The following is an 18697-nucleotide window of genomic DNA, read 5'->3' as shown; positions in this document are numbered from 1 at the left end:
ATAGCTTGACCGACAGAGACAGACCAACGTACACAGACTCTCTCACATACACTTGCACATGCTGTACATGCAGTACATGGAACTGACTGTGGGTGGCACTATTATTTTGACTTTTTGAGACCTACTACATGTAGTTAGGGACAGACAGGCAGGTGTCTAAACTCTGTTAATTTTTCTGGGTGATATCTTTCTTTTTTCTGGGGAATAGGATTCAACATGAATTACTTTAATCTGTAGTCGCTGAATTCTACTTAACTGTAAGATAGTCTAGTATCCGCATCTATGTTTCCTACCTTCATTTTTTGACCAGAGTGCTGCTTCACAGAGCTTATCCATCTATCAGACATATTCCTGTCACATTTTTCTACCTGATCAAAAGAGAGAAGAAGAAGAAAAAAACAACAACAAAAAAAACATAAGAGCAAGTGTCTTTCCTCGTGGCTTCACAGAAACCATTCCCGTAGGAAGGAAGGCTTAGGGCTAACACATTTGTTTTCTCACCAGAGGGGGAGGAACTCGTAGAAAGAAATCACATCCTTAGTTGTCTCTTTGAGATTTTGTGTGTGAGTATGTGTGCGCGTGTGCATGTGCAGTTTGTAAATCCTTACTTCGGCATTCTGTGTTAACAGTGTGTGAAATATGTATTGTTTTTGATATGGTACCGAGCTAAAACTTGACTCCCACCACAATGTCCTTGGCACCTGTCAACTGTGACCAAGTGTGTTTGTGTTTTTGTGTGTGTGTGTGTGTGTGTGTGTGTGTGTTTGTATGCAAGAGCGAGTGTGTGTATGTGTTTCTGTCTACATTCGTACTGATATCCATTTGATGCCATATTGATATCTTAAGTAAAACAGTGATTGGCAGTGTCATTGTGATCTTTATAATGTTTTAAAAATTGTCCATATTCTTTCATTTTTTTTTTTCTTTTTTGTTTTGCTGCTACTGAAAATATTTGTTTCTATAGTGGACTTAAAATTCGCACAATTAACGCAAAAAAATATTTGAATTAATGCTATTTTCAGTGACTGTTAAGTTGTTTTTTTGCACTTTTTATTTTATTTTTACCTTTTTTTGTTTTTGTATGGACGTTTTTTTTTTTGTTGTTTTTTTTTTAACCTCACCCATATGATATGTCTTGACCCTAATGTCAGTGTTTGTCATACTGTGTTGCACTGTGAAATTAAGTGTCTTTGACTGGCAAAAATATCCCAATACTAAATGGCAAATAAAAACAACTTTGTGAAACTGGGACTAATCCGCACTTTTACAATGACTAACTTTGCCATATTGCTGAGGTGTGTGTGTACGTGTGTGAGATCCTGCATGTGTGTGAGATCCTGCATGAATAGGTGCGCATGAGTACTGTAACTTTTTTTTTTGTTGCCTATGAGCATGTATTGGATAATTAGATGGCATTTATATGATGTGTGCACAGTAGAGGTGCAAATTAATATGTTGTTCGGAAGGGTAGCCTGCCCCAGCCTACTTTGTGTGCATGCTTTGTGTATGTTTTCACTCTGTGTGTGCGTGAATGTGTGTGTGCAGCGGTGCGTGTTTGGCGTACATTACAGAGTAATATGATTGCCCTTTACACACCAACACACCACCTCAAGTCACAATGAGAGCACAGTAAAACAGACAACAGCTAGGACACTGCCAAAGAGCCACTTAAATTCAAATAAGTTCAGACAATAAGTAAAGACAAGCTGCTATTTCAATATTCAATATGTGCATTGTGATGTTAAAGTACAGGCACTGAAGGGCTTTCAAGATTAATTATTAAATACGATTTGCCAGCAAAACCGATTACAGGGACCTATATTTTTGCATTGATATTCTGCCAGTAATGTCCAGCGCATAGACATTTGCAAACTTGGCACTTGATTTGACCTAGACTGTGACCACTGAGATCAATCAAATAATCAATCAGTACTCGCTTCAAGTACGAGACAATCTAAACTCCAGTCTAGCTCCATTTCCACAGTCTCTCAGCTCAAAGCTTGTACGAGAACATTTTTTTGGTTGCTTGATCATTTTAGTGATTTGTTTTTTTTTGTACTTGTGTACCTGATGTTAATAGTTTCAGGAACAGTTTTTGTATCTGAATGATCCGTTTTCTTCTGATGATACTGTAGAGTTTTAAACAAAGGAAGGGTGTGACTGATTTTTGACTAGGAGCAAAGATGATGGGAACAAAATAGGGATGAGATGCGTCAAAGTATAAATTTTGTTTATATAATAAAGAGCATGATATTGTTGCAATTTGGCAGAAAGACTTTGGTACCCTTTGTTTTCCTGTGGATTCCCTTTCCCAGTCATGTTCTCTTTTCTTTGGAGGTGGGAATGGAAATAAAATGCTTTGAGTCTATTATATTATTTATAGTTTATGTGTGTAAAATCACTGGATTCTTGAAATGAATCATGCCATGCATGCTGAAGGCTGGATGTTAGTCGCCAGTCCAGTGTGCTTTGTGAGAAACGGAAGCATTGTGGAAAACTGAAGTGCTGAGTGCAGAAGAAAAAGGAGAAACCCTTACGAATGATGAACGTTATTCCACACAGATGTCCACAACCGAAGGCTTAACTGATACATTTCATATTCCAGTGGTTTCAACTTGAGTAGAGTGTGTGTGTGTGAGAGAGAGAAATTAGACACTGTAAAGACTCACACAGCTCAGCAGCAGCTGATTTATCACCTCCAATCTAAAATTACAGTACATGATGCATTATGTAACTCTGTGTATTTCTCCAAAACTAAGCTTCCAGCTCCAGCAGGTTCTCTCATTGCAGGGATATCACTGGATAAATTACGTGATCCCGAATGTGTCTGGATCACCTTCGCAGGATGTCTGTGGCTGACATTTTCATTCGAGGTGTTTGTACGTATGACAGAGGAAGCCAGAGAAGATGGTCAGTTTTACAGAGAGATCAGCTGGAAGCATTTAATCATTTTTACTGTCGTTGGCAACAGAAACATTTGACTATCAATTTGAAGAATCTTCACTCAGCGCTGGTCCATGATGATGATTGGCCATTGGATGGGAGTCCAATTGTGGTTGTCAGACATGTGACTCAAGTCATTTGGTCCAAGCAAGTCTCAGTTCAATTAAAGAGGGAAAAAAAAGGTTTCTGGGCACGACCAATTGGGAGGAGACCCAGGGCAGACCCAGAACTTGCCGCAGGGAGTCGACTTGAATCCTCTGGTGGTTGGTGGAGAAGAACCAGTAATGGCAGACATTCAACCGTGAGGAACAGGGAAGAGACTTTCCTTATTGATCTTTACCAAAGCTTAATTTCACTTTCACAAAATTAAAGACTATCTCACTAAAGGTGAAGGTCTCAGCTACTTTCAACTGAAAATCGTGTCTCTTGTCCATCTAAACATAAATGTTGAAAGAGGATCGATTAACTTTATTTAATACTCATGTAGACACATTTGAAGTAGATGCCTGCCTTGTAAGGTAGCTTGTTATAAATACAGCTTTTCAAATACTGATTTTAGTTTGACGGACTGTTTACCACCTGCAGTGGTGTAACATACCATTGCATCTATTATACTTTCTAGTTTTTTTTCCTTCATGACACTAAGTCACACATCTTTATTATTTGTGCCCAGCAGCTAGTTTGGCATGAACACAATTAATTTAGCCAGCTGTTCTCTTGCTGTTGTCTGAGGTGCTGGGTCAGGTGTGTGTGATCTGACCAATCAGAGGAGGCTGTGTTCGCCTTAAAGACACAGGAGTTGAAACAGAGCGTTTGACAGTATGAAAAAACTAATGTGTTTCAAGGATGTAAACCTACTCTAGTAATGACTTCAAATAAAAATATGAAACTGAAAATGAGCTTAATATGTCTCCTTTAATTTGAATGCAATTGTAATATTATCAAGAGATACAGCAAATGAAAGTAAAATCTAAAATCTAGACTCGTGTGACTATACTGACACTCAGAGGCATTCTGTTATCTGTACAGCAGCTTTTGTATTTGCGACTGAGAGATTGTTTTTTGTGTGGAATCAGACCTTCAGTCTTTCCAGGAATAGAAATCTGCTTTCATTCATGTCAGAGGCAGCAGTAGACTATCAAATGTTCACAAAGCATGTGTGTTTCTGTTTCTCTCAGAGTCATCTACTGCTCTGGGGTCAGAACAATTGTAATGACCTACAAGTCTGTAAGAAATAACCAACAAACCACTGATCTGATTTCTCTCAAGCACGTAATTACAGGCTTCTGTTACAAAGCAGGTCATGTTTTCATCCTTTGATATTACTTGTTCCTACCCTGAGGCTTAGGGTGGTGCTGTAGCCTAGTGAGTTCAGGAAAGTTGAGACCTCATTACCTCTCCGTCACTGACTACATCCCAACATATACTTATGTCCCTCCTATAGGGGGGTAACTGTATAAGCACATGTCATAACGGAGGGTGTAGCAAGTGAGTTTTTGGTGATGGAAACTCTTTGTTTCCAGGACCGCTTGTTACAAAACATTTTTTTGGTTCTGAGACAAAAATAATTTCAAGGCAGGAATTGATCTACATGCCTTTATTATGCACACAAACAGGCTTTTCCTGTCCTGTAGGTGTCCTTATTTGGCCCGTTGTACATGTCTCAATGGATGTACTGTTGTTGTCTGAGAAAGGGAGACACTTCTTAAATGGCACCCTTATAACCGCAGACGACTGTATGAAAGTTCAAAGTCTGTTCAGATCAGAGGGTGACAAATTAAGGCCCTGGCCTTATCTGAGGTCTGACATTTGTCCCTCTGTGCTGGTCATTTGCAAACAGAAGCACGCAGCAAGATAGAAGAGTACCATATAATGAAAACATAATAATCATACTTTGAGAGTTGCATGTTGTTTCTGGTAATGTTGTATAGTGTAGAGACTCTATGCTTTGCTATTTGCTAAGGTGGTGTATCTATGGGTGATTGATTTGTTGTTTGGTGAGTAACTGTTGTGAATCTTTGGTAAAAGTAGCAATGTCACACTGTAAATATGCTCTGTTACAAGTTAAATCTCAATAGCAGTGGAAAGGCCCTCTCCTTCTAACTCTACGGTGTCATGTCCTATAATATATTATTATTACTATAACATTACTAATATGTCAATGGTGGGGATTATTTTAACTACCATGCTTTATATACCTCAGGAAGTTCAACCCTTAACAATAGGCTGTATATTTCTAGAAACTCATAGTAGGTTTATGTCGATAAATCTACTAAAGTAGCTTAAAATGGTACTGCTACTTGAGTACTAATACTCAAGTAAAATACAAATACTGTTTGGAAAATGCGGGCTACTTTCCACTGCTGGTGTGTTGAGCGACACGCTGTTTGCAGATGATGGCAACCGGTCATAAAGAAGGTAGAACTGGCTACTGAGGGCTGAGTGCAGGTAAAGTCACAAGGTGCAACTAAACCATCTGCCTTTCAAAAACGGGGTACGGTGGTTTACAGGCATTGACATTAACTGTGTTATTAACAAAATAAATATACATTTTGTGTTAATAGTACACATGTGGCAAAAGTAATGCAGTGGTTTTCAGATCATTTCTGTTTCTTTCTGCTCTTGATTTGTCATGGTTGGTGGTGTTAATGCTGAAACTGCTACTGCCATACAAAATCATGTCAGAGGACTCGTTCTCTTCAACAATTTCGGTTGTACAATGATAAATAAATTGAATCTTGAAACATGCATTGATTGACATTCTGTTGTGGCATTTACACATAATCCGAGAGTTTATTTTACATTGTGACAAGTTTCAACCAAGCACATTTGAGGAAAAAATTATCCTCAAAGGGCTCCAACAACAGATCAGAGTTTCAACAGTTTTTTCTTTCTATTCAACCATCTCTTTCTTTTCTTTACGTTTGTCCCTATGACATTGAAGAGAAGCACTGAGGTGATCCAACATCATTTCTTAACTTATCCTCTCCCATCTCCTCTGTATTTACATTTAAAATGACGCGCTAAATTACAAACGACACAACAAAATGTTAATATCAAGACAGCTAATCCAGGACTCACAATGAGCTCACTGAAATTTGAAAAGACATGAAACTATTTCAAGAAGCAGAACCTACCAAAGTTGCAACAGGAAAATCTATCTGTAGCAAACACGGCACAAAACAGGCTGGTACAGGATTAAAGTCACTACTCATGGCTCTGAAATGGCTGTGATTTAATAAAGAGAAACACTCTGTGTGCTGAGCAGGCACCATTTGCATGGATGAGTCCCTCAGTAGAAGTTCTGTCAGTCATTTACGCAGTGTGTTCCTCAGTCTTTGTCCCTTAAAGATACTGTGAAGTAAGCATCTAGACAATACTATTTTATATCTGGCATCACAGAACAGAATTTAAGATAATATCAATGTCACTAACCATCTCTTTTTCCTTTTATTTTCCTGTGCCTCTGCAAGATTGAGGCACAGTACTTAAGATAACAATATAACAGTTAGGAACTACAACATCTTTCCATGTTCTATGCAGTTCTCGAACTTCTCTTTGTCTCTCCTTTTTGCATTTTGCAGTCAAAAGTTGCTGAAGATCTCTTGTCTCTTGGTCCAGTCCATAGGAGGTGCTCTCTTCTTGTTGCGACAGGCTAGGGCCTTTTGTTTAGCCTCAGCAGCTGTTGGGCTCAGACGCAGGCCGCTGTCTACGAAAGGGTCCGAAGCACGCCTGTCGTCCTCATCTGGAACCTAACATACACACAGACATATCAAAGTTTTATGCACACGTTCACATCAACTTGTTTTCTGACTTACATTATTAATTTCACACTGGCTCACTCACCTGAAAGCTCATGTCCGAGCTGCTGATCTCTGATTGGGTGTTGGAACTTCTTGAGGACTGAGATGCTGAGCTCCCGTTGGTCCGGGATTTTGGAGACGATTTTGCGATTGGGGAGTCTGTCAGCGTGACGTTTATGATTGGCAGGCCTGTGACAGGGAGTTCAGTGGTCGGAGACGGGGTGGGCGGGGCGCTATCTGAGGCTGAATCATCCACATAGACCTCTGTGAGAGAAAACAGAAACACATTAGACGTTTGGGAGTGGAAAGAGTGTGTGTGTGTGTGTTTATGTGTATACTTGTGGACCATCTTTTTAAATAACAGTGTGAGGACATTTTGGCCAATCATCACGATTTCAAAGGGTTGTTTGATGGTTGAGATTTGGTTTTAATGGTTGGTTCAGAAATTGATTTGGTTTAGTTGTCATTGTTGAGGTTAGGCTATTGGAGATGTGTAATGCATTATGTCAATGAGGGTCCTCACAAGTACAAATATGTGTGCGTGTACAATTTGACCTTTTTCATGGCTGGTGGTGGGGGTGATCCCCAGGCTGTGGAAGAGTTCATCCGTCTCTGGGTCAACCACTAGGAGGCGCACTTCCTCCCCTCCTGCTCTGATGAGGGCCACCACCTCAGAGTGCCTCAGGCCCTCTATGTTCACACCGTTCACCTGAGAAACATTAGAGGAAACAGACACAGTGGAGGAAAGTGAAGATGAAAAAGATAAAATATGGATAGACATCTGGTTCCCAACCTGAGGGTCCTGACCCCTATTAGGGGTTGCCAAATCTTTGCAGGGGGTTCCTTGTCTTTCTTGATTTTAAGGGGTATAAGAAAAAAAGAGGCCTATATCTCAGCATTTTTTGTATTCATATCTGTGAAGAAACTAAATGAAAGTGTTGTTTTTAAGGTTTAGGTTACTATTTAAGACATTAACTTAAAAACAGACCTAGTGCTACAAGAGCAATAGTCAAGCATCAGGGAGAGGAAAACACTGAATTTGGCAAAAGAGAAACTCATAAAAATGCATCATTGTTAAAAACCTTACGCACTGCAATTATTTCTACAGTAACCCAGAATGGAAAAACCATTAGCCATTTAAATTGTAAAGCACTTTGTAACTTTGTGTTTGAAAGGTGCTACATAAATAAAGATTATTTTCATTATATCATTTTATTATCATTCATAAAATATGTCACTTAGTCAGGGGTCATCAGTTTAGCCATTGATAGCAAAGGGGTCCCCTTAGGGGTAAAGGTGGAAACCACTGCCAAAGACAATATTTCAAAGACAGACAAGAGACAGGGAAGAAATTAGGACGTAGGCAAAACACAAGCAGAGGCCTCACTGACCAAAAACAGATCTGTGATTTGAGTAAAGCCAGTTTATTTGCATGAATTTCTTTCCTGCCTCCACACTCTTCCTCTAAGCTCCTCATACAGAAGGAAATAGAAACAATGTTCCTCTCGTGCAAGCACACCTATCTATAAGTCTGTGACGCACACGCAGACATGCATGTATGTCCACCACATTAAGACACAAACAACACCAGCGCCTCCTCTACACTTCCATTCAAGATTATCCCTCATCGTCTTTTCCTCCTTTACACACCACTTTCTCCCACCCACTCTAAATCCAGCTAATCGTCTCTAATCCAATCACACATCAAGCCAGTGCACAGACCTGATAAATACAGGGAGTGGAGGCATTGTTTACCCCATCAGTTCCCTAAAAATCTAGTTGCATGCACCTACTCTGATGAAGGGGATGTGGGTCACCCTTCTGCCCCATTTATTGTAATGTGTGTGTGCTGATTAGTTGTACCTCCACCAGTCTGTCTCCAGGTCTGATGTCTGCACTCTCAGCAGCTGAATCGGGGTCCACCGAACGCACAAACTGTCCGCGCTTTGTCTTATCGCTGTGCAGGTTGAAGCCGTAGCCATGCTCCCCTTTCACCAGGTGACACAGACGGGGAACAAGCTCAACTGGTGGCTCTGGTGAGGACTGCACCTGCACCTATAATGGGACATAAGGAAGTTTACAAATCCACAGAGCAGGAAAAAGTGTCAGCGACCACAAACCAGTGGTCTCAGAGTTGAGCAGAGTGGGATAAGTGGATCTACCTGAGAGACATTAAGACCCATCCTGAGCCTAATGACCAATGACAAGAGTTGAAACATGCATTAGCCACCTTCCGACCCGACCTCTCTTATACAAGGTGCATCTTGTGTACCTTGTGTGTGTGTGTGTGTGTGTGTGTGTGTGTGTGTTCTGTGCCAGGGCAACTCATTGGTCCCCCATCCTGAGGGTGATCCAGGATAGTGACTGGTGACACTACTGTGACTGCACCTTCATGGGTGAGCTGACCTGAGGGCTTCCTGACAGATCGCTCTGTCCTTTCTGCTCCATCAAAATCAGACTCATACACATACACATAGAGAGAGTGTGTCCATACATCTATCACTGTAGCAGTGTACATCTCTGCCTGTCAGCCGTAGCGAGGGAACAGAACAACCTCTGTGACAGATCGGCGTGGTGACAGGTCACTATGTGTCCCGCTGGTTTTAAAGATCTGTTTATGTTGCTGGCCTGTTTACTATTTTTGTCATGTCGGCCCAAATTAACTGAGACACACATAGCCTTCACACTAAACTGACCTGGAAATATTGAGTAGCGTTTGCTAGAGATACACCATGTTGTGATTGTAATAATCGAGTCAGACACAAGTCGATTCATCAAGTAGTTGATTGACAAAAAATATACTGAGGACAATTTTGAGAATCAGTAAGTCTTATAAGTAATTTCAAGCACATACTGGTCCTACTTTCTCAAATGTGAGAATTTGCTTATCATATCAAATCAAATATCTTAAGTTGTTGGAATTGTGTGCGTGTGTGTGCCTGCACGCTAACCCTCTTGCATGGCTGTGATAGCAGCCACCACTGTGGTTACGTAAGCCAACTGAATATGGGCACCTGCTGTCATAATAACATCATGCAACAATGAAATTGCGTCTGTATTTACATTTGCAGCGTGAATGTCACAAGACGAGTGACACAGGCGCGGACGGATGACACAAAGAGATTATGTGTGTGTATAAAGAGTGTGAGCGTGTGTCTTTGTATGCCTAAAAAGCACATGAAAAGCACAGGGCTTCACTGGGGTCAGCCTTGGATTAATAATGGTTTCCTAATTGGAGATGCTGAATTAGTGGACAGAAACAATTACTCACATACGGTACATACAGAAGCCATCGTTGAAAATGTCTAGAAAATGATGCAACCAGGATGGATACCAAATCAGTGTCTACCACCCTAAAGAGAAAAGAGGAGGCCAAGTACTTGATCAGTTTCATATGTAGTAAAATAAACTAAAGGTTGTCTTAAAAATGGTCACTGAAAAGGCCTGTTTGTGCCCTGAAAGATAGGGATATTATTTAAAAAATGTGTGTAACACTAAAGGGGCCACATAATAACATGAAGTAGTTGCTTAAGGGCATGCAAATCAGTCATGTATTGGCTTTTTATTAGTCATTACAAAGCGTTTATTAATGCCTTAATAATACCTTATTAATGCAAGACCATGTTCTAAAACTACCAGGCCTTTAACTACAGGTTTTCCCTCAATAACCTCCTAATTGCTGCTAAATGATGATAATAAGTGTCAAGGTGCTAGTAATGACCAAAACCTGACTTTAGGAATGGGGAACACTTCCGTAGTTAGAAGAACTTAAAGGATAAGTTCACCGAAAAATGAAAATGTACTCAATATCCAAAATATAGTCCACAAAACATTCCTGGAGCTTCAAAGCAAAACAGCGGTGAAGCATTTCTTCTTAACAACTGGGGTTAGTGGGGAATAGTTCTAAAACATAAAAAACAAAAGTTAATGAAAAAAAAACATTTATGGCTCCATGCAGCTCCTCTAGCGTAACCCAAGAGCCCAAAGTTCGACAAAATTAACACTCTTACACTGTTGTTGAGCTCAGGCACCTACTTCAAACTGGGTGCATACTTGTACCATAGTGGCTACAGTGAAGATTTCTTTTTTTTTTTTTTTTAAGATTTTTTTTTTTGGCATGGACACCTTTATTAAGCAGTAGACAGATAGGAAACATGGGAGAGAGAGGGGGTTGTGACATGCAGAAAAGGACCGGGGTCGGCTACGTATATGGCATGAGCTCTAACCACTCCACCACCTGCGCACCCCTTCTTTTAAAAAGTGTGTAAATACTGTTTTTAAGAGACTTGGGTTAAAATGGATGAGCTGTATGGAGCCATTTCATGACTGTTTAAGGTTGTTTTTGTGACCTCTCAAAACAAGTCTCCATCTAACTCAGTAGTTTAGGAGAATGCTGCAACCCTGTTTTGCTGTGAAGCTCCAGACAAGTGTTGTGGACTTGGAAAGTTGGAAACTGTTGTGTTACATCAGAATAATATCACCTTATAAGGCCCATTTGGAGCAAAGCATAAGACGATCGTAAATCATGTACAACAACTTCCTTACTTATTATCAAAAGTAGCAAACGGGAGGTTATTTAGGGAAAATTCTTGTTTAAAGAATAGAAAATAAGAATATCAGAATAAGGCATACAAAAAGCAACTAGTCATTTGCCAATATGTGTTCACTAATATGACGTGTTTTCAAAATGCATACCTGTCCTAATTCTGGCCTTCATGTTACTCTAGGAAGAGGAGGTGGACACATCTGCACAATATAATTTAATTCCTAAAAAGATGCTAGTGGACCTTATAACAAACAAACCATCTATGTGAGGACTTTGCAGACCACTTCAGAGGTAGAATCGATGGCATTAGAACCACTCTTTTAGAACAAAACAATGTTGCTTTTAACAGACCTGAACCATCGCTTTTATCTGAGGAGACAATGGAGCTTTTTGCCCTGGTTGATGCAGAAACACTCGGTAGAGTTTTCTCCTGAGTTAACCCAACAACCTGCTTTTTAGACCCAATTCCCACATCAGTCTTAAAACAATTTTATGCATTCTTTGAGTTTGAACTTTAAATCTTGTGAATTGCTCTCTCCAGACGGGTGTCTTCCCCACTGCCTTTAAACAGCAGTGGTGAAGCCCCTTCTGAAAAAGAGCAATTTGGATCCTGATATTTTCGCCAACTTCTGACCTGTATCCAACTTACCCTTTTTAAGTAAAATTTTAGAAAAGCTGGTTTATATCCAATTAAATGTTTTTTTTAAACAGCAACAATATTTTAGAACAGTGTCAATCTGGTTTCAGGATGAACCACAGTACCGAGACAGCCCTCGTGAAGATTGTTAATGATCTCAGGTGTAACATGGACTCTCAGAAACAGTCAGTCCTGGTGCTACTGGATCTAAGCGCTGCTTTTGATACAGTAGATCACCACATTTTGTTAAATAGACTCAGACACCTGGTGGGCCTCTCTGGTACTGTTCTTAACTGGTTTTATCCTACCTCACAGATCGTCACTTTCTTGTAAGTATGGATACATGTTCCTCAGGAACGCATGAACTTAAGTATGGGGTGCCCCAAGGGTCAATTTAGGTCCAATAATTTTTAATTTATATATGCTTCCCCTTGGGGACGTCATCAGGAGGCACGGCATCAATCTTCACAGCTACGCTGATGATACACAGCTTTACAACTGTATTTTAGATATAAAGTCATGGATGGCAGAGAACTTCTTACAGCTCAACCAGGACAAAACAGAGGTTTTAATTATTGATCCTGAAGGCAAAAGAGAGAAACATTTACCAAAACTAAATGCTTTTAAACACTCACAGTGCATAAAAAACCTGGGCATTCTTTTCAACTCTGGGCTTGATTTTATTCCACACATCAGAAATACTACAACGATCGGTTTCTAGCCGGTTAGATTACTGTAATGCCCTGCTCTCTGGTCTCCCAAAAAAGAGCATTTCACAGCTGCAACAGCTCCAGAACTCAGCTGCACGGGTGCTGACAAAGACCAGAAAGCGGGCTCACATTACACCAGTTTTGGAATCACCGCATTGGCTCCCTGTGTGCTTCAGGATCGATTTTAAGGTTCTTTTATTAGTTTTTAAGTGTCTTAACGGCCTTGGGCCTTCTTATCTGTCTGACCTGCTTTTACCGTATCAGCCCTCGCGGACCCTGAGGTCCTCCGGTACTGGTCTTTTATCTGTTCCCAATGTTAGAACCAAAACCTTTGGTGAAGCCTCATTTTATCATTACGGCCCTCGCCTGTGGAACAGCCTGCCGGAGGGCCTCAGGGCCGCTGAGTCTGTTGATGCTTTTAAACGCAGGCTCAAGACTTACCTTTTTAATTTAGCTTTTAACTGAGTCCCCTTTTATTCATCTAGTTCCACTCATTTATACTGTCCTGTCATTTTTCTTTGTCCTTTAATTTTCTCTTAAAGGTTTTATTATTCATTTATTTATTCATTTATTCATTTATTTATTCATTTATTTATTTATTTATTTTTAATGCTGCTTTTACGGGTTTAGTGCTTAAAAGTTATGTTTTGCTCTTAGTAATTTATATTAACATTCATTTATGTTGTCTTAGGAGGTTTTTCATTTCTTTTAGTATCTATTTTAATTTATTGTTTCTTAGTTTCCAGCTCCAGTGTTCTCCTCATGGGGGCCATCCACTCCGGGAGCTCTGTCTGGCCTGCCTACGGGGGTGCCGTCCTGGGGGTTGTCCGGGCCTTGACAGTTGGGGAGTCCTGCCCCACAGCCTTACGGCTGCGGGATGGGCCCCTATCTGTCTGGGTTGGGGCTGTCTCTGGCGGCGTCCCCTGTGGACGTGGGCTTGGACGGCTCTCAGTGGGGATGGCTCCCATACGATGGTGTTTCCTCACTTGATCTATCAGTGCTCAGCCATATTCCACTTTATCTTGTGGGGGGTGGGGGGTGGGGTGTACATATCAGTGTAGTATGCTCAAGGGTGTGTGTGCATGTGTGTGTGTGTGTGTGTGTGTGTTCGTGTTACATGAATGAGGGTGCGGGGAGTGGGGATGTTAAGGGGGTCTGTTTCATTTTCTTTTCTTTTAATGTAAAGCACTTTGGGTTGCATTTTTACATGTATGAAAGGTGCTATATAAATAAAGTTGATTTGATTTGATTTGATTTGATTATAAAGTTATGTTTTGATTGAAGCGGTCAGCTCACATTTGGAGCCACAGTTGGTGGTTATGTAACCACTTACACGGTGTCTTACATGTGTTGTTGTGAATGATGTTGTTTGATCTGAACCTATAACCAAAACTGAGAAAGAGAGCCGCAATGGCCAGCCAAGGGGCAGCCTGTATTTACCCTTCCCTGCAGCTAAACAGATGGCAGGTTTGTTTGGAGTCCAAACACTGAGCCCAATCTCTGACGGACAGTTCCCGGTTATTCCTGCAGCCTGGCTGACATTAAGATGTCATGGTGATTTTGCAATTGTGGAAATCTTGTTTTCACCCTGGCACACTTGCTGGCTCAGACATTTGGGAAATCGCAGGATTATCATCTTTACATTAACAATGCTTTGACAACAGACCAAAGAGTGTTCCTAACTATACCTGATCGCTTTTTTAGCTGTAAGGTCAGAGGTGTGTGAGCTCCCACAGCAGGAGACTGTGTGCCCAAAATAAATACAAATAGATAACAGCACCTATGCAAAGGAGGTTTGATTGTGCAACACTGCAATCTTAAAATCTGATCCCTCCCGTGTCTGCTCAGGCCTTTCTTTCATCCCAGCAGACACTCATAGCCAGCTTTGTGAAAACCGGCACAAATTAAAGCTGAGCAGACTAAGTGAGCGATAACATCTGAACTCTTGATGGAAAGTCAGAAAGTAAAATATCCAAACAGAAAAGGCTTTTAAAGGAAAAGAAATCCAGAATGTAACTTATCTGAGTAAAAACTAGTAGCTTAACCCTCACTTAATTAGTTTCAAGACCTGTAGGCAAAATAGAACAACACAGGGGGACAATTGTTTTAAGGCACGCTCAACTCTCAGTGAAGTGAGAACTATCTGTCACACTATCATTCCAACACAGCCGTCCAGTTTGGTTAAACAGTACCTCCAGTTTGGTATGTTTTTTGCAGGAAGTGCGTTCAGTTGAGCAGAGATCAAGGCTCTGCAGTCAGGCGGGAACAATCCTACAGCTGAACGTGTGAGGTGTTTACAACAACCGAGAGTAAGCACTCTTTAAATACAGTGTGCATTTAAAATGCCCACACTGCTTGGAGACTACAGCAGCTTGCAAACAGGTGGATCAATGGGTTCAGATCTTACTCTTAGATGTTTGAATAGGAGAGAAAATTTAACAACAGGACAATAAAACCTGCTGCTGCACCGTGGCAGAGAGGAGGTGTGAAACCCTTTTAGACCTTGTTTAGTTACAGTTACTGTTTCATTAACAGTTATATTTAGTAATTCACTCTTTTACTTTTCAATTTGCATGCATTACAGTGGACTTCAGTGCCAAATTTTGATTGAAAAGAAGAGGGCTTGTCTCGTACAAGTTGTGTTTTTGTGTTCATGTTGTGAAGGAATCATCACCCAGCTGAGTAAAACAAACATTACTAATTCAACATGTAAAGCAGGGATTAATACCGATGTTTTCTTGCTGCCTTTTGTGGCTTTTCAGCATCATTTGCAACATTATTTTTTAACAACAATGCCCATACTATTTTCTTTTTCTACAAAGTTTGCAAAACAGTAACACTTTATTATAACCATCAATAATAAATGATAAATTAACAGTTAATTAAGCTTTAGTCAACAGTTATTTCACTGTTAACAAACAATACTAACCATTTATTAAGTAATTATAAAGTATCATAAATTACAAATGCAAGTGTTTATAGATTAACTACAACCATTTACCAAGTATTACAAACATCAGTTCCAACTTTACAATTAATGTTCATGTTTTTTTCTTTCTTTTTTTTAGTATTTCATTGTTTGTTCACAGTGAAATAACTATTAAAGGTGCAATATGTAAGAATTGCCCACCTGTAAAACATGGGGCATCATATCACCAGAGCAACCGCTAACTGCTGCTAACTATAGCTGACGTAAGCAATGCAGACAGCACTCAAGAATGGGACCGGGGGGGTGCGGTTGTTTATGTAGCTAGCACAGCAGACTGGCAGCAGTAGGGGACGGGGCTAGCTGACAGCCTAACATCAAAACTGTTACTTGCGCACATTCTGAATTTTTTAACTAAAATGTTTACACATTGTACCTTTAACTTACCTTTAGAACTATTATTTTACCATTTATTAATTATTGTTATTAGAAAGTGTTACTTTTAATATCATGCTATTGATCACATATTGCCATTTACTAACAAAGATTGTATTTTTTTCCCTCTATTGCTTTTTTTCTTCATTCATTGAAATTTGAACACTCTCTGGTACAAGACTGTCCTTCAGGGACAATACAGTCTGTTTTTTCTCCCCTCATCATCACATTTGAGGTCTGTGCAGTTTTCCTCCTGTTTGTTGAGAGAAGTTTCCAGACGCTTTAAAAAGGCACTGCACTGCTTTGGGACTGAATCCAGCCAGCAGATCACATAAGAGCTCATTTCCAGATTAGTGCCAGAGAGACATCAGGTAGAAACAGTGCTCAGTATTAACACAGTAACATTGTCTCACTGCCCCCACTTCAACTTCAGAGTGAGCGCTCTGTCCCCCATCTTCTTCTGATTAAAACTATCTGATGTGTTGATGTCCAGCCTTACCTCTGTGTCTGTGCCTGTACTTGATGTCACTGAGGATCTCTTGACCTTGCCTTGTGTGGTCGTGTTTGTGGGTGACTCTGCAGCAAGGGGGTGAAATGAGAGTGTGTGGTTGGGTTTGGGTGTCTGGGGTGAGCTCCCTCTCGGCAAGGGAGAGGTGGAAGGGGTGGGCCCCGGTGAGGGGCGCGGGGAGAGGGTCCCCATCTCAATGGCCAGGTCCTCTGTGCAGGCCAGGCCACGGCTGCGGAGCAAGTCATCCGTGTCTCTGTCCACCACCAGCAGCCTGGTGCGGTGTGGCACCTCACGGATACGGTTCACCACCTGCAGGGAGGAGAGAGGAGTGACAAAGAGGCCTTTCTCAAGACAAATTTAAACAGTATGCGTCATTAAGTGCATTTTGTTCACCTGAACTGTCCTGCACATACCATTTTTTTTTTTTTTTTGCATGACAAAGGCACTCAGTGAATCCCATTACACAAGGCTCTCATTGACCCATTTTATTACCCCCTCCTTCTCCCCGGGCAAAGGAAAAAGTGGTCGAACAGGTATAGAACTCATTGTCTGCGCCTCAGAGAGTTTATGTGCCTCTCCTGGCTTCTATCTGGCACGCAAGCGCTTGTCTGTGATTTACAGTTTTAAAAACAACTGATTTGCTGAGCCATCACTCACTTGATGGTGGTTTTCTTTCTCCACATTCTCCCCGTTCACCTCCACCACCCTGTCCCCCGGTCGCAGCCCGGCCAGGTCCGCCGAGGAGCCGGGCTCCACTTTGCGGATGAACTGCCCGCCCCTATTCCGCTCTCCGTGCAGGTGAAACCCATATCCGCGCTCTCCTTTGGTCAGGAAACAGAGCCTGGGTCTCAGCTCGCTATCCATCCCAGCGCGTCAATAGCCGAAAAGCAGGTCAAAGTGTCTCAGGAGAATAAACAGGTGCTTGCCCCAAGAGCGGTGGAAGGTCCCAGACTCTTAATCCAACGTACCGCTGCGCGCTCCTGTGACCAAAAGATCATCATCATTAAGCATGATGCGAGTCCATAAATAATCCACAATTGTTCAGGGGACTCAAATCAAAAACTAGGCTAAAACTAATGAGTTTAATCCATCATGCAAATGCCAGGGGCGCAAATATGAGCGCGCAAAAAAAGTGGTGCACGCCGTGCGTAAAATAATGGCCCACAAACCACCGACAGGGGCCAAATCCTGTCCATCGGAGGAGTAATCCAAGAGATCAGAGATTAGAAAGCTGCTCCTCGCACGTAACACTTAATGCTCCTCGTCAGCGGGGCGTGTGTCCTCCTGTCCGACCCGGTGCGAGAGTGAAGAGGCGTCAACAACAGATGCCACCTCTACGTCCCCGGCTGCGCACACCTGACGTAGCCGCGACATGCAGGCTGAAAATGATAGCCTGCAAACAGTAACGAGGCTGTAAATGCTTCACGTGAAGCATCACAAGATCCCCTCCGCAAGATGCGTCTACGAGGAGGACATTTGCTCCTTTGGTCCCGCCTGTGACCCGAGAACGGAAATCTTCCTTACCTTCCTTTATCTCTGCTGGAGATTAATAATGGGACGGTTGCATAAAAGGGGAATTCATGTTGCGTAAAATATAAACTTACCTTGTGTTTTGCTAGGTGGTGATTCAGGCTTACTTGTATATAACCACTGACTTAGGACAACAAAGACTGACAGTGTTTGTTATTGTTTTTTAAATCAGTTAAAATAGTTTTTCTTCACCTGTGGTAAATATCCTAAACGCTGCGGATGTGCCCTTGAGCAATAAACTAGATCCATATTCAGGGTGTAATATTATTTCCTTTAAATCACACAATTTAAAGGTTTATGGCCACTGACATGAGCACTGTGCAATTGTGTCACAGTGGCATTGGTTCAGTGTATTCATATCTGCAACAGGCAATGTGAAACTACTAACAGTAACAATGGCGTAGTTTCATTTATGTCTACCAAGTAAGGCAGTCAGTCAGTAAGTTAAATAACTTGTAATAACAGGTTCCCTGGAGGTGACACGCCTAATGAGATGCAGTTCTCAGTGCTACAAATTACTTTTCCTGCCAAGTGTCAAAACAAATAAGTTATGCAACGGCTTAAGGAAATGTGCATTGTCAGAATAATCATTTGTAGTTTAAGTGGTCTTGCTGAGTAATATAAACATTTTCAGAGAAAATTGTTCATGTAAGTAAATC

At 41.2% G+C, this 18697-nt stretch overlaps 1 protein-coding gene across 1 annotated transcript; it reads right to left on the bottom strand.

Annotated features, from left to right (window-relative positions):
* Window positions 1-5693: 5693 nt before the first annotated feature.
* On the bottom strand, window positions 5694-17964 carry nherf2 (NHERF family PDZ scaffold protein 2). The gene is made up of 6 exons (XM_030435984.1): window positions 17166-17964; window positions 16500-16817; window positions 8610-8801; window positions 7302-7455; window positions 6790-7010; window positions 5694-6695 (listed from the first exon to the last, which is right to left on the bottom strand). The coding sequence occupies exons 1-6, from the start codon at window positions 17370-17372 to the stop codon at window positions 6528-6530; spliced, it is 1260 nt and encodes a 419-aa protein (XP_030291844.1). The 5' UTR covers window positions 17373-17964; the 3' UTR covers window positions 5694-6527.
* Between the last annotated feature and the right edge of the window lie 733 nt (window positions 17965-18697).

The sequence above is a fragment of the Sparus aurata genome, chromosome 1, assembly GCF_900880675.1.
Source record: "Sparus aurata chromosome 1, fSpaAur1.1, whole genome shotgun sequence".
Classification (NCBI taxonomy): domain Eukaryota; kingdom Metazoa; phylum Chordata; class Actinopteri; order Spariformes; family Sparidae; genus Sparus; species Sparus aurata.
The sequence above is the reverse complement of the archived record's forward strand: the minus strand, read 5'-3'. Positions and strand labels throughout refer to the sequence as shown.